The sequence below is a fragment of the Equus asinus genome, chromosome 7 (genome assembly GCF_041296235.1).
Source record: "Equus asinus isolate D_3611 breed Donkey chromosome 7, EquAss-T2T_v2, whole genome shotgun sequence".
Classification (NCBI taxonomy): domain Eukaryota; kingdom Metazoa; phylum Chordata; class Mammalia; order Perissodactyla; family Equidae; genus Equus; species Equus asinus.
The window spans coordinates 9,696,383-9,720,819 of record NC_091796.1 but is presented as its reverse complement, the minus strand read 5'-3'; the positions used below and the strand labels follow the sequence as shown (position 1 = coordinate 9,720,819).

At 34.3% G+C, this 24,437-nt stretch overlaps 1 protein-coding gene across 4 annotated transcripts in view; it reads left to right on the top strand.

The window, feature by feature from the left end:
* Positions 1–250: 250 nt before the first annotated feature.
* The window catches only part of CCDC102B (coiled-coil domain containing 102B), a 286,189-nt gene continuing 262,002 nt past the window's right edge, over positions 251–24,437 (top strand). Inside the window, exons 1-2 of one of the 4 annotated variants that reach the window (XM_070512883.1) lie at positions 367–559; positions 4,977–5,127. Coding sequence is in view for 2 of the 4 variants with exons in the window: in XM_070512882.1 (XP_070368983.1) it covers positions 489–559 (71 nt within the window). In the remaining 2 variants the exon portion in view is untranslated. Of the gene's footprint in view, positions 560–4,976; positions 5,128–24,437 lie in introns of all 4 variants that reach the window. The other 3 variants (XM_070512885.1, XM_070512882.1, XM_070512879.1) reach the window with 3 other exon arrangements.

Here is a 24,437-nt window from a genome sequence, read left to right as displayed (position 1 = left end):
TTAAGTATGATTTTTTTTCTTTTTTATCGGCAATCTAATGAGAATCAGTTTGGACCCGTGATAGTCCCTTTTGTTCCTGTGATCTGTAGTATGATCTCCCTTTAGTTTTTGGCAGATAGATACTTTATTAGTACTTTTTTCTTTTGCGTTGCCATTTTATTTTTTCTATTACTATTGCAAGTCACACCTATTGTTATTAAACATTAAACAAATTTGTAGATGAAGGGTTGTGTGTTTTCTTCCTTTTTCCACTCACAGTACATAGTTTCAAATGGGTTGCACGGAAAGTGTTGGATCCCCATGCTTAGGGAATGCTAACATGATTTTATTTTGGTTAGCTCACTTGTGATCCACAGAGGCTGTTGTGAGATTGGTTTTGATAAAACTTCACAACCAATGGGAATCTTTTTTGAGTTAGTGTGGAGTGGCCTTAATGCTGGAAATAATCCTGTTGGCCAGGACCCCAGAGCTATACAGATGAGAAAAGGATGCAGGAAATTCTGTTGTTTACACGTGTCTGTAACACTGAGCCGCTCGAGCAGCCCAGCAAGCCCAAAGGGTAAGATGCTTAATAACCTTGTGGTTTTCTATTTAGTTTTTATATTTTCCTGCTGAGGCAGAGCATGTGCTGTTCTCGGAGCAAAGAGAGAGACAGTTGCTTATAAAATGCAGAGCAAAACTACTGTAGGTCTGGGAAACAGAGGGACTTGGATCTTCTTCTTAAAATGGACTTGATTTCTTCCCTCCCTCTGCCATTTTCCCACTGTTGGTATTATTTATCCTGACAGCTTGTCATACATGTCCTGTCTTTAAAAAATAACTGTATACTAAACAAAACTCAGGTAAGAATTTCAACTCTAAATTTAGTCAGTAATATAATATGTTAATATTAAAACCTTGTTTTGAAGTTCCAAATGAGTGTGAGTTAGTCAATATGTTTGATGTAAGGTATATTCTTAGAGTAAAAAAGAGTAAAATTGTTTCACAAACCCTCATATTTGTGCTTCATACATTTAGAGTTCTTGTCATTCTGCTAGTCCTCATGCTGAATTCCTGTCATTGTTAATAGAAAGTATACTTCAAACTTAACATGAATTTTGATTTCTTTGTATGAGTTACCTGGGTGGTGTGGAGGAGATAGTGACATAGAATAAAATAATAAAATCCTGTACGTGATACAAAGGACATGGATGTTTAACTATATAGGAAGTAATTACAGAACTGAAGGAAAAAAGATCTCTGGAAAACATTGGGAAGTGTTTGCTTATGTTTCCTGCAGGGATAAATTACAAAATGAATGTTGAGTGATTAGGTCTATTAAATGAAAATGTAAGGAAGATGTTCTTAATATAATTAGAAGAATATAAGTAACATATGGCGTTGAAATACACAATGATATTTCTTGATGTTCTCATTTACATCAACACTAGTCTTTACATTTTCTAAAATTAGATGAATACACTTTTGCTAATGATTTTGTGGGATAGGATGTCGTTACAACTTTTGATTAAATGTTTTGTTGTTAATGATTTTATTGTCAAGTATCTCCACATATACATTAATTATTCTTGAATTCAGACTTTTATCCATTCTTATAAGCATTAGATTAGAAAGGAATCTTGAAAATCTACTGATACAATATTTGTTTAAGTTTTTTGTGGTTTGGCAATATTGATTTAAAATATCAATAAATCTATTTGAATGATATTTAGAAAAATTCTTTATGTGAATTGCTTTTTCTCAAAACATTAACGATTTTATTGTGAAATAACGGATCATTTAATGGTCTTTCTTCTGCATTCTTCATACGTTTTCATATGTTTTCATTGGATTCAGTAATTGCTTAATCTCTGAGACAAAGCTTCTTGGTGTCTCACTATGGGTGTGGCTTTGAAATTTATGAGGGTTCCATCTAAGTAGGAGAGCCACAGATATAATGGCAGTAATTTTTTGGAATTGAAAAATGACCTCAGGTCACTTCTATTCGAAGAAGAAGCCTATCTCCTATGTTGATATTGCAAGGTCAACTGAATTCTGCCATAATGCCAAAACCTTCAAAAATTCCCTTTTTAGAAGATTTGAGAGAAATCTTGAAAGAAAAATCCAACTTCCTGAGCTGAATCTTGAAAAACCAGTGGAACTTGAATAGTTGCTGAAAAGCAAAAGGACTATTCTACTTTGTAGAAGCAGTTGGACAAACGGTTTTGAGGTCTTAAAATTCACACAAATTTTGTCCTTACATGTTATACAACGGGGGTAACTGCACGTTTCTGAAGAGATGGAGCATTTGTTCCCCTCTTTTTTCTTCATCATCACCATACTGCCAACATATAATCATGTTTCCTATATGCAAGATAATTTGCACACATATCTAAAATTTTGAAACCTGTGCAATAAAATGAACTTCATTTTACATATTATCTTCATTTTACACATGAAGGAATCTGACATTTAAAAATCTTAAATGATTCTTTAAAGCCACAGACATAGTAAGTGCTGCAGCTAGGATTCCAAACCATGTCTTTCTGGCTCCAGAGCTATTTCCAGTATGCTGCACTGGTATTTTAGGAATGTAAATCTGGCAGAAGTTAAGCAGGATGGTTTGGAATAGGCGTGGGGGTATCAGAGTTCAGGGAGGAGGCGGTGAGACAAGCCAGAGATCAATTCCAAAATCTGTAAGTCCAAGCTAATCACAATTCTCTCAGGTGCCCACTCTTTCCTTTGGGAATAAAATGAAGAAATTGGTACTGAAAATAAGCAGTTTTTACATTTAAATTGGCTGTTCTCATATTCAACCCTTATGCTTTCCTCTGTCTCTTATTTTCTTCAATGTTGTAGTCCAAGAAGATGTTTTTTGATTTCTCAGAGGAAATTTCATCACTGATTTTCATCATATATTATTTATTCACAAATGAAATATGTGTGGTGACTGGAAATTCTGTTAGGAACATACTGACTTTCCTTTGTTTCCTCTTGACATGTGGTATGGATGAATGCTTAGTGCCCACACCTTCTTAAAATTACAGAGAGAGTCAGTTATTATCAAAGAAAAGTATCATCTAAGTGTTATTTCAACGAGTGAAGAGCATGTATAGAATTTATGTTGCTAACAGGTAAAGTGTAGTACAGTATATCCATAGTAAAAAGAAGAGAAGCTGTTTATTAACACTTTCCCCCCCATGTTTCCAAACCTTAAACATATTATTTTACATTTTCTCTAAATAGAATAAGAGTAGTATCTGGAATAGTATTCATTTGCTTCTTTACTATTTTTTAGTGTTTTCAATGAAATAAAACTACCTCACATTATAAACTTTCTATTATTTTAGAAGCTTCCTGTCATTTAAGTCGTGTCTTTTTGCCACGTACCCAAACAGATGAGGATAGTTGAAATTTAAAGATTCATCATTTTAAATTTATCACTACTAAAACAATAACTACATTTGTCATTTTTAATACTTTGGTCACAGACCTTATGCCATTTTATTTTAATTACACAGGTCTAGGCTGTATTCCAAGATTTTATTCCCTAGAGGGCCTTTGTTTACCCAGTGCCCTGACCGATTGTGAAAAGGAGAACTAGCAGGCTGGCCCAGTGGCGTATGGTGAAGTTTCCATGCTCTGCTTCGGTGGCCCAGGGTTCTCAGGTCTGGATTCCGTGGATAGATGGTACACATCGCTTATCAAAACACGCTGTGGCAGCATCTCACATACAAAATAGAGGAAGATTGGCACGACGTTAGCTCAGTGACAATCTTCCCTAAGCAAACAAAGGAAGATTGGCAACAGATGCTAGCTCAGGGCCAATCCTCCTCACCAAAAAAAAAGGAGGAGCGGGGATCTGGGTATTTTCTTGGAGGAAATCAGCCCGTCAAAGAGAAGAGAGTTTGTGCTCAAGGCCATTCCATGAAGTCATAGCTTTGAAGAGGATTAATAATATTATTATATATTTAAATATTATCTGGATGATTTATATTCAATGATATTTGCTAAGAATTGCTGTTATGTGAAGCAAAGGTAAAAATATATTTGATGTTAAACTTCTCTTGGAAGTATTCTGTTTTTTGGTAACTGAAGTCAGAGATATTCTTAGTATTGAGTAGAAAACATATGTTCATTGCAGAACTTACAAATGGCGTCTTATCATTATGCCTGTTTTTAATTTGTAGAATTAAAGCTTAAAAAAAAGAGAAGGGATTCTTTCAGTCACTGACTTATGAACATATGTTCCTAGGATGCAGTAATCATTTAGAAATGCAACACAAGGTGAAGTGGCAATATTTCAATGAGGAAGAGCCTGAAACAACTCTAGACTACTTTTTATGTGGAAATGGTTTTGAGGGCTTTTTATACAATCTTTCATCTCTCCCTTAGTGAATTTAGGATTATGAAGGCATTATTTTAAAAGTTGAATTTATGATGGCTGCAAACTATCAAATGGCTTTATTACTCAGTGCATATTCATGGATTTCTAACTTCTCTTTGCTCAACTTCTGGATGAGATGAAACTCTAATTTACAAATGAAGAGTGAGAATTATAAGCACTCAGTGGGATGACAATACTTGTTAGCAAAGGAGAGGAGAGGGAGACGTGGAAATCCTTAGTCATTCTGGAAAGTTCTATTTGTAAACTATTCCTGGTTAGGAGCTAGAGTAATTTCAGGGATTTTCTAAGGGTTCAGACATGCTTTATTTCGTCTTTAATTCAGAACCTTCTTGTGAGCATATTCAACAGCAGGACTGAGTTGGGTCAAAGCCAGGCTACTTAGAATTTCTCTCATCCCATTCTCTGACGCTGCCCAGGCTTCTCTGTTCTGTTTTTTTAGTGACAAAGCTTAACTCATAAAATGTATGATTGTGTGGATTGAAAACATTGACGATGGTGATTATGGCATAAGTGGACTCTAAAGATGTTGATGCTATAAAAATCTAAACTTTTGATGTGGGAGTAAAATAAATTTGATCTAATACTGCAGACTGGTGAGAGACATTCCAGTATTCATGGAGTTCTAAGCAGTTCTAAGCATCTACACCTTGGCTGTAGACTTCTCATGGAAGGCCAGGACCTAAACCTGGTTGACAGCAAATTTCTGCTCCCAGATCTTAACAGTAATGTATTCACTTGAGGTGAGTAGTCATTGTCTACTTGTTCGTAGAAGTCGTATTACTGAGTAGAGTGTTCATCTATATAAATTAATGAAAATGACACAATCCAGAAACACAGACGTTCGTCAGAAACAGTATCTGAAATATAAATAACTTCTGTTATGTATTCCTTCATTCCTTCTCTTTCTTAACTTCCCAGTCTTGTGCAACCTCTTGATTCTCTTGTAGAAGGGATATACATGGCTTTTCCTCTATAATCCCCCATCCACTTTCCACACTATTTCAAAAAGACTCTTGGCTAAGTAAGCGTAAATATATGTCTTTTGTAGATATAGATATTTACTATAAGTGTGTGTGTATATAATTAAAGGCATATGGGAGAATTAATTTCCTGATCACAATTAAAATGGAAGTTAAGCTCATTGAAAACTTATTCTAGGATAATTTTAAAAGTCTATCAGCATCCAATTTTCAAAAGTCTTTCAGCATCCTTCTTCAGAGGAGTCTGACTTATTTAGTAAAACTTGTAACACCTGTGTTTTGAGAGAAAAATAATAGTTCTAAATCACTATTTTCTCACAAGTTTATTCGTTCAGCAGTGGATGTCTACTGTGTCTCAGACACTGTTCTAGCAATGGAAATAGAGGTGTGAACAAAACTAAAAATCTCCTGCTTTCATCAAGCATATATTCTAGCTGGTGAATCAATAGAATCCACAAATTCTATGTAATTGTATATTAAGTGATGATAAGAGCTTGAAGAAAAAAAAAAGTCACGCCAGGAGGGGCTGGAGAATGTGTTCCTTCTGGTATAATCAGAGAATGCCCAACTGCCAAGGTGAATGAAGTAAAGAATCTACCATGAGGAATCTTAGGGGAAAAGGCTACAGGCGGAGAAAATAAACACCGAAGTCTCTAGTCAGGAGAGTGTTGTCTATTCAAGGAATGGCCAGAAGGCCAGCAGTTGCAGCAAGTGAGCAAGGCAGAGGTAGTTCTGCTTTGAAGCTAATCTAGTTTAAGTTTCAAGATAATCTTTTACTTAAAAAAGGCCGCCTCATACCTCAATTGTGTGAACCTCAGGTCCAGAAACCTTGGATCTTGGCAAAGAGTTTGGGGAAGTAATGTGTGCCCAGATCATGAGAACCCCGTAGGGCACAGTCTTAACTTTTTCTTTTATTCTGAGACTGATGGGAAGCTATTTAAGTGTTATGATCATGGAAGTGACATAATAAGTTGAGTTTTAACAGGATAACTCTGGCTGTATTGTGGAGAACTCGTTGGAGTAGGGAAACGATAGAACCAGGGAGACCCATTAAATACAGCCCTCCAGGCAAGAGAGAGGTGGTTTGAAGTAGGTACTAGAGATGAAGTTGGTGAGATGATGGATATATTTCACATTCCCCTGACAGAATTTTCCAAAAACTATAACGTGCAGTGTGAAAAAAAGAGGAATCAAAGATTTTCTCTAGGCTTGACCTGAGAAATTAGAAAAATGAAATATCCATTTATTGATCAAGGGAAGACAGTGGGGGGAGTTGTTTAGGTGGAGGGATGTGGGTAGTGTTCAAGAATTTGTTTTTTTGAACATGTGAAATTTGAGATGCCAATTAAATATTGAAGTGGTGATGTTAAGTTCGCAGCTGGATACATGAGTCCAGAGTTAAAGGAAGATCTTAGAATGCAGAAATAATTTTGGCAAGCCTCAGCAAATACGTGGATTTATAGGCAAAGGAGTGGATGCATTCAGCTACAGCTATAACCACTGGGGAAGAGAAGAGGTGTGACGACTCTGAGCTGGAGCACTTCCACATCAAAGGTGTGAGGCAAGATGAACCCATTGAAACAGAATGAGAAGCAGCATCAGCAAGGTAGGAGGGAGAACCATGAGAGAGGAGTCTCTTGGAAGGCAAATAAATGAGTGATTCCAGAAAGATAGAACAGTCAATGATAATAAAATGCTACTGATTGGTCAAGGAAGACAAGAATTTGAAACCTGGAATTAACCGCTAATTAGATTTAGCAAGGTAGTAGTCATTGACTGTCTGGAGTAGTCATTCATTGTTTTTGTGGAGATCTAAGCTTGAATACTGATTGAGTCCAAGAGAGAACAGGATGAGTGGAAATATCTCTTAAAGATTTTCATTATAAAAAATGCCAGAGAAATGGGATGGTGATCAAGACAATTTTTTCTACAGTTGAAGGTATTGTCTACAGCATGCCCATTTGCTGATAAGAATGCTCTAGGAGAGAAGTTGATTAAGCAACTTCTTGATTACTTTGATAATCAATTTCTTGATAAATTGATTAAGCAGGAGGGAGAGGACAGTCATGTCCAATGTGTTCAATGATGTCTATTTTATTTTGCTGTGGCTATTGCAGCCTCGCCTCTCTGCATTATGTGAGCGTGTGGCAGAGAATGAAAATGTCCTGTTCAGTTATATTGGAAGGGCAGGCGTGACTCTGGTACGTATTTCCACTATCAATGGAAAGCATTTCTCAAGCATATATTTGCAAATAATGTTATTAGTAATCATCTTAATTTGAAATATAGATAGGAAGCCTCTGAAAGATAGAGGCAGAAATATTGCCCAAACACACCAAATATATTTTTAAAAAATCAAAACAAAGTTTTCTATTTCTGTAGAAATCTCCATGAAAAAGAAAACTCCTTAAATTTTTTGGATGCTCTGGAGTAGAGCTATCCAATAAAAATACAATTCAAGCAACATTTACAATTTAAAGTTACATTGAAAATTTTTTAAAAACCCTGAAATTAATTTTAATAATGTATTTTACTTAACCTAATTTATTAAAAATATTATCATTTAAAAATGATAAAATTATTAATGAGGTATTTTACATTTCACGTTCCACACTGTGACAAATTTGCACGTAACAGTACATCTCAATTGAGATGATTCTCATTTCAAGAGTTCACCAGCTCCATCTGGCTTGTGACTACTATATTGGATAGCACGGGCTATAATATTCCAGAATATAAACAATTACAAAGCATTCTCAAAGCAACCAGAGATCATATTGAAGGCATTAGATTTATCTCCTTGTAGTAAATGAATATATGTGTCTGAGTGACCTTCCCAAGCAACAGATTTACTGTAGATTTTCTGATTCTGAACCCAGACTTCTCTGGGTTCCACTATACCATTCTGAGGTTATATTGATGCTGAGAAGTATGACAAATATGATGACTGTGGAAATAACTGGTACCAATATGTTCTCTCCTTGCTCTACTTCAAGACATCCTAACTGGTGTGAAAAGCAGGCAATGACGAGACCCAATTTTAGTAATCCATACATCTCTTAGTATTTTTTTTTCTTTTTTAATAAATTAAATCAAAGATACAAATCTGTGAAAGCATAGCGAGAAAAAAAGTAAAATAAGAGTTTTTCAGGAAGATTTAAAATTTTATCATTATAGGATTGCTTGGGATAGACTTGAAAAGAAAGTATATATATGGTTGAGAGGGTAAATAAAAACAAAGCAAATTTTCAGAAATGTGTGCATTTAATCTGGTCTTCAACTCTGCAGTTTTCCCTGCACATGTCTTACATTTTCTATTTGAGGGACTGGAAAGCCAAATCTTTTGAGAAATATAAACACTCTTCGCTTCCTGTTATTTTGACATTTTTAATCCAAGTCCTTTACTTGTCTTTACTAAGGAAATAAAACACTGCCTAGAATAAAAACAAACAGACGAAAACTGATTCCAGATCAATTAACAATTGTGTCAGGAACTTTGCTTTGTTAAATCGCTTTTCTCCTTAGTGTTACCTTCTTTTACACCAAAGGACAAAAACCCAAAACAACACTTTCAAAGATGATCGGACAAGTTGGGAGACTCTTATGTCTAAACAAATTACTAAATATTTTGGCTAAAATGGAGAAAATACGGACAGGGAAATAGTTTCACTGGCATATATAGTAAATGATCTTCAAACCAAAATCTAACATTTACATTTTTTAGTATTTCATGTCTTTTCTTTCTTAAGATTATGCAACTTTATGAATGAAATTTTCTCAGTGAAATCAAGATTCTGGATCTCATTATTATAAGAAGTTGCTTAAGTACTGCACAACCACCATATTTGTTTTTCTGGGGAAGGTATTTTCCTCCAAATAATGTATATGAAAACTGATTACTTGATTACTTGTTTTATTTTACATTAAAATTAAAAGAATTAGAACAAAATATGTGATCGATATTATTTTAATCTTAGAAGAGTCCACGGATATATAATGAGGTTATAAATCAAATACCAGCAACTAAAACAAGAAGTCATCATTTTGTCTAAATATCAACATATTATTAGCTATTGTTTTGATAATTTGTGGTGATATATATGTACATATTAATATTTCTTTTTTTAAAATAGTCTAAGAACATTCAGTTTTAAACCATTCCACTGTTTCTCCTCTGCTTTTTCTATGTTATTTTATTTCAGTTTTTCTGAAAATTAAAATGCTCCTTAGCAAGATAAAAATAATTGATTTAATATCTTTATAGTACTGTAAATGAATATAGTACTATAAATAAATATAGTTTTAATTATACACAAAATCAATTTTACATGTTCCTTTTATATTTTTCCCATTTATGTCATAAGAGGTACAATACACTTTCCAAAACTTATGCTATTCCTATCAGAGGTAGGTAGCCTTGTGACTTCAAAATAGATTAATCATGTACTTTAAGAAAAAACATAATTATGAAACTTGGGTGGGTCCATATTCACTAATAATTTTATTTTCCCAACTTCCTGTGTAATCACATTTGTAAGGACACGTAATTCCAGGACTCAATCTGACCTGCGGCAGTGTGGAGTATTCAAGGACTCACGTGAACTCCTGTGGTACTGCGCTTTGAACATGTTGCCATGGGTGGGTGGAGGCAGCTGGTTTCCTGTTTAAAATATTTTTGGGAACTTTTCAAAAGTTCAGTTCATGCTCAGCCCAGAGTTCCTTCAGAAAGAGAGCTGAACATGTGTAAATATTTATATTTGGAAGATTAATCAAGAATATGTGATTAAACTCCAAAAGCTGGATTAGTTTGTTTGTGTTATAGCTTAGGCAACTTTGTTATTTCTAGTTCTTCCAATATGTTCAAAATAATTTGTTTTGATTCTTTCAAAATAAAAATTTTTATTCCATTTAAAAATATGAAAACATCTTGGTAATTTGCTACAAGTGAATCTTCGGAGAAAAACCATTGTTTTAGTATGCTTGAATTTGCCTTGAATTTCTGTGAGTCATATTCCACATGTAATGAGAATTAAACTCCATGAAGATGGACATTTAAATCTATTTATTCACTGATGCGCCTTCAACCCCGATAACAGTGTGCCTGGCACATAGCAGAAATTCAATAAATATTTGTAGAATGAATACATGAATATTCAATCTCAAAATCTAAGAAATATTTATCCTTATTCTACTTTAGCAACAAGATGAAATCAGTAGACATTATTGTACATGCATGTGTGTAGTTCTAATAAAATGGTCATCACAATGCATTGTTTTACATACATTTGCTGGTTGGTGTGTCTCTTATTTTGCCTTTATTTCACGTGAGTTACTGAAATGATTTTAAAACCCTAAACTGGATGAAACTAGAAATAAAGATGAATGGAAATAAATATAGGCACTTTAAAAATCTTAAAACTGCTATTGTTAAATTAATTAAACAAGGAGACCATTAGATTGAGGTCGCTCTACAGCCCTGGTGGCCCATATAAGCAAACCAAAATCTAAGCCTGTAAATGCCTCAAGGTTATGAAATCAAAACTTAAGGATGACCAATCCCAAACAGCCAACTAAGCTTTAAGCCTTAGCCCATCAATCATGTCCTTACTTTGCTAGCTGTGGGTGGAGCGCTCCTAGCCACTTCTGTTTAGTGCTGCCTGATTGGAATGGATTTTTGCTCAAATAAACTCTTAAAATTTTTAATATGCCCCAGTTTATCTTTTAACATTGTATATTTACTACTGCTTGCATTTGCTTATGCATATTTTGGTTACTATCATAATTTTTCAGTCAAATTTAGAGCAACAGGGAGATTCGTACAGAGTGTGCATCTCTGAATAGGGTGCATGATGTACAAGGCACATTAGTTTAAAAAATACAAAAAACAAACGAAAACCTAATAGGACCAAAAATTTGGAAAGAGGTATGAACAGCTTTTTCCCTTTTTTTTTTTTTTTTTGACCAGGGAAGTTGTTTGTAAACCTCAGTGAAGAACTTTCATAAATGGACAATCATTTGCATAAACATACTCAACAGGTGGTAAAGCCCTGTTTAGGTGTAGCTATGCATGACACATATGACTTCTATTTGAGTAAAATGAAAATGCCACAACAGAAAAACCCCAAAGTTATTTGTTTTTGCAGTTCTATATGTCATTAGAAAAAAATCAAGGGGAAATTTTCCCCAATCTGCCTTAACGATCTAGAAAATAAAATCTCTATTGTTAGTGTGTCTCAGTCTGCATTATTTTTGAATGCTTTCTAAATGCAGGTTACCCTCTGAGTATTTGTAAATTTAGTGATTTTTAGAAAGGTTCTATACTGAGGAATTTTTTAATGAGAAAGACTAGAAAACCATGGAAACTTTCAAGAAAACGGTTTGCTTTCTGTGTTGATGCAATGCAAACTTAAGAACAGGAGCAATTTAGGCAGACAGGGGAGATGTTAAGAAAGAGGGAGTTTTGAAAGGGGTGCCAAGGTGATCAAGTGATTGAAAGGTAGAGGTCCTTCAGGAAGGCGGGAACATCAAGTTGGCAGGGATGACAGGCCGTGATCTTGAGGTTTCATGAAGCATGAAGGACACCATTCTGTCTCTCACAGGCAGAGACAGAAGCTGAGTTAGAGAGTGAATGTCTGCAGTTGGAAGAGACAAATATTAGACTGAGCTTGGATTTAATTCACTGAGCATATTCACTTAAATAGATAAACGCTTCAGTCAGCAAATGTGGATACCTTTTAAATTATCCAAATTGGAAATAAACATAAGAGTCTCCTATTGCCACTGAATGAGTTAAAATTCTCGTAAGATATAAGCATAAACATACTTATGTGTTAGATTTTCACTACTACATGATCAGTACTTTAATCTTTTATTGTTAAACACTCTATTGTTGAAAATAAGGAGGTTGCAAGAGCCATAAGTCATAGTTGGGTTTACAGAAAGGAAAATGAGCTTTTCATATTTCCCTTAGGAAGTATCAATATTTTAACTGGGAGATAACGGAATAATTTTACTTAAAAATAGATTCAAATCACATTAGTATGTCAAATAGTCTTTGTTCTACTTTATGAAAAGTGTTAAATTTTTAAAAAATACTTTTTGTGATAAAAATTTAAATGTTAACCAAAGCATTTATTTCAGAGAAAAATGTCATTTTAGGTCCTTTGAGCTTTATAATCATCATGAAATCGTGGCTGTATGTGATCACTGGGTTATGGAAACTATAAAGCAGTGAAAAACAACTTTCATGTAGTGATTCAGTTTAAATAATAGAAAAGGATTTTAAAGAACATAGTAATAAACTTGAGTAGCCTCTCTACAGCTTAGCATTGAATGTCTCTAGAGCATAAGTTATGTCTTTCAAATGTTGAGTATTAACTGAGTAAGTTGATGTTTTGACTAAATCAAGAGGGAGTAAAATACAAAGAGGAAGAAAAAGAAATCAAGACTCTAATGAATATTCAAGAATTTTCTATTTTTAAAATATGAAATATACATATTTTAGTTCAAGCTGGAACTTCTATATTTTTCATGGAAGAAATATTCCTTCTGAAGAATTAACATGTAGGAAGAGTCAATCAAATGAAGTTGAATTATTTTGGTAATTCGAGACTAAAAGCTTGGCTAGAATGAGAAGTGTGATATCCAGGTATCTGAGCAGAGGAAGCTTGGAGATGCTGAAATGGAAGGAAAAGGAGAGGAGGCCAGCCAGTAAGTCTGGTGTAGCTGTAATAAGGACCTTGAACTTAATCTTAAGAATTATGGGAAAGCAATGGAAAGCATTTTAGCACAGAGGAAATAATACAATTAAAAATATAAGAAATATCTCCCCAGTTGTTGAGTGGTGAACAGCATTGGGAGGGAGGGCAGGGTCAGTAATCTAAGAGTGAGATGACTACTCGGACCGAGGTGGCTGAGATGGAGACAAGTGTGATGAACAGGACTTGGTCATTGATTGGATACAGGGGATGATCAAGAATGATTAGTAAGGGAAGACTAAATTTTTGGCTTATACAGACTGACAGGATGGTGATGACTTTTATTAATAGGAAAAAACTAGAGGAAAGTCAGAGTTAATCTTTGTAGAATGAGAAATGGAAAGAGCTTTCCCTGAACCCCCTGAAGCAGCAAAATTCATGCTTTCCCTTTCCGCGTAATCACACACACAACAAATAGACTTTTCATTTCCAGCAACCCTGAGGATTTCAAATTAACGAAATAAGATTAATTTGTTATGGCCCAGTGGACATACATAAATATAACTGCATGCACATGCATTTTGGCAGTTGTAAACTCTATTTTGATTGAATGATAGTTTTAGTTTCCTTTACATTCATTAGTTGAGTGCCTTCTACTGTGAGGACAAAGATAAATAAGATGGAATTTCTGCCCATAAGAAGCTCATAGACTGGCGGTAAAAACAGATATATTAAAATTATTATGTGGTGTCATAAATCCAGAATAAAGTAATTATCCAGAGTATGGGGCCACAGATGAAAAAGGAACAAATTAGCCAGGAGACATAGTACAGATCTGTCATTTCTTTCATTATTAGCCACTCTTCACCCCCATTGCACATGAGCACGCAAGCACACACACACACATTAACAAATTGAACTCTATTTTGGTTTTCAAATAGTTTCTGTACCAACATCTTTTTATAGGCATGAGATCTATGTCTTTTTATGTATACTATGTACCTCATATACTGTAAGTGTAAGCTAAGAGTTGATGACAGGATGAGAATAGAATAATGGAATGACTTGCCTGTATTCATATGGGCTCTGTGAAATGTGCATCCTATTTGGACAGGAACCAACGAAAAATCACTGTCAGTTGTTTACTTCAATTTCTCTTTTCATCGTTCCCACAGGTTCAGATAATTTGGAAGTGGGATTGTTTACGTTCCTATATCTTGTTCTTTGTTTTATCTGTAAGCATTTTGCTCTCTAAATTTTATTAATCTCATTGCCCCTTGATTTCGTTTCAGCAGATATTTCATTCTCCCGAGGAGGGATAGAAAACAGAATAAATTGTTCAAAGAGCTGATTCTCAAGATAATGTACTCTCCCTTCACTAAGATTTGGTATAGTAATTAGAAATGTGTGAACATTGGCTTTATACCATGTATTTTAATTTCAGGCACAAATTCATGATGTACAGGGAACGAATTTGTGTAGTAAAGAGAATTATAAAAGAATATATACCATTTATTGAATGTCTATGTTGTGCCTGGATCTTCATAGATATTATAGCATTGCATTCTCAAGGCAAACTGATGAGGTGGTATGATCATTCCAGGGTTATTATTAAAACTGAGTCTGGGAAAAGTTAAATCAAGTCCCTTTTCACTATTCCCTTTTTGCTTTGGAGTAACCAAAGAAATTGCTGGAATTTTCTTTGAAGAGCTATTAGCTGTTTTAAAATCAGGAATGATGGCTAAAAGCAGCAGTAAATAGGGAAAAGATCAGTTTGTCTGACTTTAATATATAACAAAATGAGAAAGAAAATGTTTTTGTATTCAAGTTAACTTCCATTATAATTAACAAGATGCACTTGCCTGCTTTTTTGTTTTACATTCTGGGAGAAAAAAAAGCCATGAGTTTTCAAGACAGAACAGTCTCAAGGTAATCAGAACACTTACTCCTTTGCTGTTTAGAAAAAAAAATCTATCCTCACTTTTTTTATTAGTAGGGGTAATCTGGTGTTGTAAAGTGTTATGTGTTTTTCTATTTTTTATTTCAGTTTATTACTACTTTTATAAAATGCTTAATTGACATGATTATATTTGTCTGAGAATCCTTTTGACTTATAATAGTACAGATTATCTTAAAGCATATAAGAAATTTGAATATGGGTTTTTTTCCTAGATTTTATGCAACAGAACTTAGTGGGAGTTTGGGGTCTCTGAGGTCAGATCTTTTACGCTGCCAAACATTGTGAGCAATTTAAAAGTAGATCTGGCTTTCATAAACACATTAAACAGCGGAACTCAACATTTGAATTTAGCCTTCTTCCAAAATATCAGTTACTTTCTTTTTTCCATTTTCCACTTTAATTTTAGCATTTGGATAGCAAAATAATTATCTTGATTCTGTTTTGTGTCCTAAATTTTGGAAATGGAAATATGTTCAAAGAAGGTGGAGGAAGTGGCTGGATTTGCTTTTTTTCCCCCCAGGTCCAATTATCTTTGTGTTGTTAATGCTCATTATTTTGAAGCAGGCCCAGAAAATCTTGTTGATTACTTAAAATTCAACGTAAATATATAATGCAAGAAACCTGTGAATAGAGATGTTATCAAGCAAATGATCATAGTTCTCTGCGTGTGTGTGCGAGTGTGTGTGCGTGCACACGTGCATGTGTGTGTGTGTGTGTGTGTAGGGAAACAGGACAATGGACTACTCTGTCATAAGACTTGTTAAGGGCTTTACAGGCCGTTTGTTTGCTGAGACTCATGCCTTCATTTCCGTTAAGAAAGGTATATTTGATGATCAAATTCTGATCATCTGAATGCAACTGTTTTAGTGAGCATTAATTTCATAAAACAAGGAAACATCTGGAGAATTTAATCTGGGTGGTTGGATAACTAAAGCATGAATCGACTAGTGCATTATGGTATGTTCCCTCGTACTAAAGAAAGATGATTAGAGGGGAGAAAAGCTAAAGTTTTAGTTATATATTATATGTACAAATTTCATCAAATGTTTTATTGGAATTAAACACAGTGACTTTACTGGGAATTTTTGTATTTTATGCCCATCCAAAATCTCCGTAATAAACCACACTATTTCTCTACAACAAATTGGGAATCACTGAGTTCAAGCAAGGCATTGTCCTTCAAGGAAGATATCTCCTTTCAGGCAGAGCTGAATGAGCTACAATTTGCTGAGCACTATAAACTACACGGACCAGTCCTGTTACCACATTCTTCTTCCACTTGTTTCACGTCTTCCCCTTGTGTACTCACACATTGATACTTTTACCTCAGCCAGCAAGCAGATGGACATTTCCCGTCTTCTATGCTGCCCCTGCACCCTGTGCTTCCATCAGAGCACACATTACTACATTGCCATAATATTAATTTTCCGTGTATTCTCCTGCCTAATATGAAAACTTCTTCTTGAGAGCTAAAAATCTGGGTAGATGGAGTATCTGTAAAGACAGCGCCTGGCAACTGGCTGTTTTCTTATTATCTAAATGATAAGATTCAATGTTGATGGCTTCATGCAAAGTGAGCAAACCGTAAACATATACCACTCAATGAATTTTTAGAAGGACACACCCATGTAACCACCATCCAAGTCAAATAATAGAATCTTGTTAGCATTCTAGAAGCCTTTTTCGTAACTTCTCCCTGCCATTACTACTCTATCCAAAGGTAAACATTATCCTGCTCCCCATCATAAGGTGTGGCTCTGCCTCTTTTTAAACTTGTTATGAATGGGATCACGCAGAATGTATCATTTTGTGCCCACTCCTTTCGCTTATCATTTTGTTTGTGAGATACGTCCCTCTATAGCACCAGTGCACCCACGTTTATTGTTATACAGTATAACATTACATGACTATAGCAAAATGTATGTATCCATTTTTAGTTTATAGACAATGGATAAGTTCAGTTTTGAGCCATTGGGAATAATGCTGCTATAATCATTCTTATGGGTAGTGGTTTTACATTGTGGTTTTAATTTGCATTTCCTTGATATGTAATGATGCAAGAACATCCCAAATGTTTATTGACTATGTGAATATCATCTCTCATAAAGAATATTTTAAAATGTCTAGCATGTTTTAAAAGAAATCATGTTAACTTTTTCTCGACGATTTGTAGCAATTCTTTGTACATTCTAGATATGAATCCTCAGTGGGCACAAGTGTGATAAGACCTTCTCCCAGGCAATCATTTACATTTTCATTCTGTTGACAGTATCTTCTCATGAACAGAAATTCTTAGTTTTAATAAAGTTCAATTTATAAGTATTTACCTTATGGTTAATGCTTGCTATCCCCTTTGGAAATCTTTGCTTGTTGTAAGGAAATTGGGAGATTTTTCTTAGTTGACATGTAGGATTTTCATTATTTCGTCTTACTCTTTTAGTCAGTGCTCTCTTTGAAAGTGGTCTTTTCATATGTTGTGATGTAGGAGTTAGTTCCATATGCTTATATGGTTGAGCTGGCACCTTTTGTTAAAAAAAGGAAAAGTAATTTCCCATACCGAACTGTCATAAATCAGGTATCACCAAGGTGTGGGTCTATATTTGTTCTCTGTTCTCTTCCATTAGTCTTTCTGTCTCTCCTTGTGCCAAAATCTCATTGTCTTCATTACTGTAGCTTTATATTGTTGTTCAGATCTCGTCAAATAGTTCCTCTAACTTTGTTCTTCTCTAACATGTTCCTGGCTATTTTTTACATTTGGCATTTCCAAATGAATGTTAGACTCAACTTGTCAGTTTCCACAAAATAAACTTTCTGAGGTTTTCACTGGAATTGCATTGAATCTATAGGTCGATTTGGTTAAAGGTGTCATCTTTACAATTATGAGCTTCTGATCCATAAACATGATATATCCCTCCATTTATTTAGGTATTCTTTAGTTTCTCTCAATAACATGTTGCAGTTTATATAACGTAAGTTTACACATCTTCTGTTATATATCTAACTATTTTGATGTATTGGATGCTATTATAAAATGGTATTGGTTTTTAAAATTTGATATTTGAAAGCCAACCCTGATGGCCTAGTGGTTAAAGTTCGATGCTCTCACCACTCCAGAGGCCCAGGTTCAGTTCCTGGTTGTGGAACCACCACTTGTCTGTCAGGTGCCATGCTGTGGCAGTGGCTCAGATAAAAGAAATAGAAGGACTTACAACTATGGTACACAACCATGCACTGGGTCTTAGGGTGGGGTGGGGGGAAAAGAAGAAGAAAAAAGAGGAAGATTGGCAACAGATGTTAGCTCACAGTGAATCTTTCCCAGAAAAAAAATTGATATTTGATATGTATTTGTTTCCAGAATATAGAAATACACGATTGTGTACATTGACTTTATATCCAGTAACCTTTCTAACTTCATTTATTAGTTCCAATAGTTTGTGGATTGATTTGAATTCTCTAGTTACATAATCATATTGTACGAAAACGACAGTTTTATTTCTTCCTTTGTTTTCTTATTTAACTTAACGTCCCTTTCACTGGTTAAAACGTCTCGTCTTGTACAACACTGAACAGTAGTAATATTAGCAGATACCCCTTTCTCATTTCTGATTTTGTGGGAAAAGCTTTCAACAATTCACCATTAAGGATTATTACTTTAGGTTTTCTGCAGATAACTGTTACCATATCACACATTTTCCTTTCTATTTTTGTTTTGCTAAGTTTTTTAAAATCATAAACTGGTTTTCAATTTTCTCAAATGCATTTTATCTACTGAGATTTTTTGGTTTATTTTGTTAATATGGTTTATTAAGTGAATTTCAATGATTAATAATCAAATGCTAAACCAATTTTATATTCCTGAAATATATTCAACCTCTTTGTGATATATTAATATTTTTAATCACTAGATTTTTCTTGCTAATGTTTCTGTTCGCATTTTTATACCTATGTTATTGGGAGATATTTGTCATAAAGTTCTTGTCAGATTTGGTGTCAAGATTGTTTTGACCTTGTAAAATGAGTTGGGCTGTGTTCACTCTTTTCTTTATCTGGAAAAATTTGCATCATTTTCTGGTATGAAAATATTTTATTTACATACCTATATGAATAATCTTTGCTGGATTTAACAGACTCTTTTCTCTGCAATATCTCCCACTCATTCATTTATTCATTCATTCATATAACAAATATTTGCTTAATATCCAGTCTAACTCGGCAGTGTGCTAGCCCCTGGGGATGGAGGGTGAGCAGAAACACCCACGGTCCTCATCCAACTGAGCTCACAGCTTAGTCAGTGGGGGAGAAAAAGGGTGATCAAGTAATTTTAATACATGGACCAAGACTCTTACACATTTACGAAGAATGAGTACCAGTGTTCAGAGATCACAGCAGGGAATCTGATCTAACACTCGATTCTGGGGGCTTCCTGAGGAAGCTAATAGTAAGAAATACATCAATTAATTTCCTTTCTCTCATTTGAACTGACATCTAATTCACATGGTTAGAATGCTGTAAATGAGAATGACTGTCCAGTGTGGCTCATTTTCTGTTTTGGAGAGGATTTCCCAACATAGAGGAGTTTGGCAATCCAGAAGCAAATTCATGTCCTTCACACTAAATTAAAATCTGGCAGAAAGATTACATATTTAAGTCAAAAAAAGGAAAAATGCTGACAATATATAAGCCTCACTGGGCCCTTCATAGCAATGATTCTAATAAATACCTGCTGCTTCTCTTGAATTCAGTGCAGTCCTTTTCCCTATCATTTTTACTTGTCTACAAAGATACTTAAGTTTGCATTTTCCTGGATGTATTTTATAAACTTTTTTATTAATTTCATAAATGTTGTATTTATATTTTATGTTAACTGTTGTTAGGATGCACCATTACCATCTCTTTCTTCACTCTTTTATTGAACTCAAGTACAGTGCTTGAATGCCATAGAGAGAAAGCAAATCTTGAGTCTGCAAAATTCTTCTCAATAAAGAAAAATACTAAGTTTCATTCTGTGTGGGAAGGTAGCTAATGCAATATGAAACCATGCCAAACACAGGCAGCAGGATAATACACACAGTATGTTGTAAACTTCCTTTTAGATTTTCTAGGGGAAAATCAGTAGTATTTAATTAATAAATAAAACAAGTTGTTTTAAATTTAAAAACATATAATATGCCATTTTGAGTAAGAATATAAACACTATTTAATGCAATTGTACGTAAAATAAAATAAAACGTCCAAAAATAATTTCAAATTTCCCTTAGGCGACAGCTGTCAAAGAGTTTCAGGATTTGAATTCTTCTATTTGAGACATAGTTAGTGTAGAGGTTTTACTAAATATGCTAGATCAAATGTCGCTTTAACCCAAAAACTTGTAAACTATGAAATTGGAACCCATTCTAAATACCACAAAAACTACTAAGTGTTCTCTTGCAATTTTTTTCTTATTTAACAGTAAGATTTTACAGATGCAGATGGATAAATGTTCAACACATCAAATTGGTATTTTAGTTTGAAATGGGGCATTTTAAAATTATGAATTTTAATCACATTCCTAAAAAAAGATTTCATTGGAAAAAATATAGCCAGAGAAATGAAAATATTGAAATGTGCATGTCATCATTTGAATAACATAGAATAGTGAGACTCAAGTGATATTATAAATATTTGACAATCTTTTTTGTTAGGCCAGAGGCTCTGTGAAATTACAACTAATGAAAAGAATTTATAGTAATAAAAATATTGAAATAGACTTTTGCTGATCTGTAGAATTTGTCTATCATACACACACACACACACACACACACACATGCACTTAGAATAAATGGAAAATAGAGAGGCATAGACAGGTAAATACAATCAGACATAACTCTTGGGTTATGGTGAGAAGTAAAAAGGTTGATATATGTGAAAGGCCTAGGAAGATGCCTGATAAGTTCTCTCACTCTTTCTCTCTTTTCCGCTCTCTGTCTCGAAATGTCCTTGTAAGTTGCCAAACAGTTCAGTTTATCTATCATTTGATGTGCATAAATTATTCTTAAAGAAAGATAAATGTTACAAAATATATTAGTCGATAAACATTAAAAAAAGGAATTATGCTCAAAGTGACTTGATGAAACTGAAAAACTTCAAGATTTTTGTCATTTTATGTGTTCAAAACAGCACTGCTGAACTTCAAGAAGGGCTGTTTGAATAGAAAGCTTTCTCACACTCTTGTATCTTGCATTCAGAAATGGGAGAGAAAAAAAATCTAAATAATTAGTAGACAATTTCCCTTGCTCCAGAAACAAAAGACTATCTTGCTTGTTGATTGTAAAAAAATAAATTTTCAGTAAATTATTAGAATATCAAAATGTAAAAATGAGCATGTCCAATTTTACTTATCACGAGAGAGGAAAATCATATGCACTGAATTAAATGTGCTCTAGAATATAGCAACTTCAAATCTTCTGTAATTGTAGCATATGCTCTTGAGAAAAATTTTAGGAAAGTGACTCTGCACACCGTCCTCATTTTCCAATTTTAAGTTGTTAAAGGCATCGTTGCATGTCAATTTATATTTCCTGTTACTGTTACCTCTTCGCAGGGTCAAAATGTACCACAAAAATCCAGAATATTTCTCTCTTGTTGGTTTTTGATTTCCCAAATATCAACAGAGACTAAAAATGGATTTTTCTGACAATTCACATTTTTTTGTGAAGACTGCACTCTTTCAGCTATTTTAAACTAATCTGAAGAGAAACTTGTCTGCACTGTCAAACTAATATATCAGAAGTTTTAGAAGAGAGATTAATAAACTGAGGCTGTCTGTAGACTCAAAATTGTATTTGGATTTCAATTAGTTTAAGTATAATAAGCAAAAAACAGACTAAAAGGCAATTTTATTAATTTGTGGCTGTCGCCCTGATTACATATGTGATTTGCTTGGTTAGCGACGGCTTTCTTCCTTTTTGGATTGGTTACGTAATGTTCTTACTAGAAACTAATGGCATGTTTAGCCATCCCTTGTGATGGCTCTCAAAAAGACCAGCCAGCTTTATGTCAACATATCTAATTTAAACAGGATACTATAATATTTCCTGCATTTATTTCCTTGAATACAACCTATCTTTAGTGCCATGGACCCTTTACATTTCAAGATTATCTGAAAGGACATCATGAAATTTGTTTATTATTAATCCTATGATTGGCCTTTGTATTGAGAATTACTGTTTTCTATTTCCTCATTTTATGCCATTTGACTTTCCTATTGAACTCGAGTTTAATTAGTAAATGTTAACATTTTGTTTCCTAAATACTTGCCCTTTTGCATGACATTAGGCTAAATTGTGATGGATGGAAATGACAATTGATAATTTGAGCAAGTGATTTTAATAGTCAGATATTGTCTTTCTGTATTGCTGTGTAACAAATTACATTAAAATGTAGTGGCTTAAAACAGCATTTATTGTCTCACAGTTTTTGTGGGTTAGGAATCAGGCGTGGCTTAGTTGCGCCCTGTTTCTGGGTCTCTCAAAGGGCTTCAATCAAAGTGTCAGTCAGGGCTCAGTGGTCTTTAAGTTCAGCATGGGATGGATCTGCTTTCAACTCCCTCAAATGCTTGTGGGCAGGATTTCATTTCTTTTGAGCCATTGACCAGAGGCTTCCCTCGGTTCCTTGCATGTGAAGCTCTCCACAGGAAAGCTTATAACGTGATTCTTGGCTTCATCCGAGTTACCAAGAGAGGAGGCAATAGAGAGAGTGCTAGTAATAAAGAAGTCTCATTCTTTCATAACCTAATTTAAGAAATGACATCCTATCACTTTTGCCATATGATGTTCATTAGAATCATGTCACTAGTGCCAGCCCACAACGAAAGGAGGAAAGTACACAAGGTTATGACTACCAAAACATGGGAGAGCTGGGGAACATTTTAGAATGTGCCTACTATACTTTCTATTTTATAATAATAATTTTAAGTTATTCATGCGTATTGGGAGGAAACATTTTGAATTGTCTTTCTGTACCATTTTATCCAATTATCCTGAGGTTAAGGAAACATTTGAAGCCATAGAAGAAAACATAGTTATGTGGCTTGAAGTCATAGCCATAATCTTGCTTCTTATTGGCATTTATTAATATCTGGTTGATCACAATGCTATAAAGCTACTATCTATATGCTATCTATCTAGAGTTTAATGAAATTGAAATTTAAAATGAAAAAAATTATATGTCATAATGTTTGTGTTACTTAGTAACCAATGCTGAATTCCTAATACAAAATATCAACACTTGGAACACCAATTTGAATGGCAGTGAATTTTTCACCTGAATCTATGAAAGCCACAATGTGACACATTTTCAAGTGTTGAAAGAAAAGAACCGTCAAATTATATACCTGGTGAAAGTATCCTTCAGGAAAGAAGGGGACATAAAGATACCAGATGAAGGAAAACTAAAAGATGTCATTAGTAGACCTACCCTTATAGATTGGCTAAAGATCCATTCTTTCAAACAGAAAGGAAATGATAAAAAAAAGAATCTTGGAGCTTCAGAAAACAAGAAAGAAAAATCAAACACCAGAATATGATTACGTATACTAGAATGTCTTTCTCCTCATAGGTTTTATAAATCTCATTTGATGATTGAAATAAGAATTACAGTACCATCTTATACACAAGAAAGTGGTACTTAAGAACACAGGAGGTAGAAGGACCCAAAGGGAAGTAAGTTTTCCTCATTTTACTCAAAGTAGTGAAATGTTGATTCTAGTAGACTATGATGTCACATCTGTATATTTCAATTCCTAGAGTAACCAGTTTGAAAATTGTACAAAATGATACACTCAAAAGCACTATAAATACATCAAACAGATGGAATCCTAAAATATGTTCAAGTGACCCACAGGAAGGGAAAAAAAGAGAAACAGGAATAAAACAGAGGAAACAAACAGAAAACATGTAGTAAAACGACAGACTTAAGCTTTAACATATCAATGATTACCTTAAATGTAAATGGCTAACTACACCAATTAAAAGGCAGAGATTGGCAGAGTAGATAAAACAAATGAACAAACGAAACAAAATAAAACAAGCAAAAACCATGAACAGGGGCCGGCTCCGTGGCCGAGTGGTTAAGCTCGCGCGCTCTGCTGCAGCGGCTCAGGGTTCGGATCCTGGGCGTGGACATGGCAGTGCTCGTCAGGCCACGTTGAGGTGGCGTCCCACATCCCACAACTAGAAGGATCTGCAACTAAGATATACAACTATGTACAGGCAGGGTTTGGGGAGATAAAGCAGAAAAAAAAAAAAAGATTGGCATCAGTTGTTAGCCCAGGTGCCAATCCTTAAAAAAAAAAAAAAAAGAAAAAGAAAAAGATTGGCAACACTTGTTAGCCCAGATGCCAATCTTTAAAAAAAAAAAAAAAACCATGAACAAAC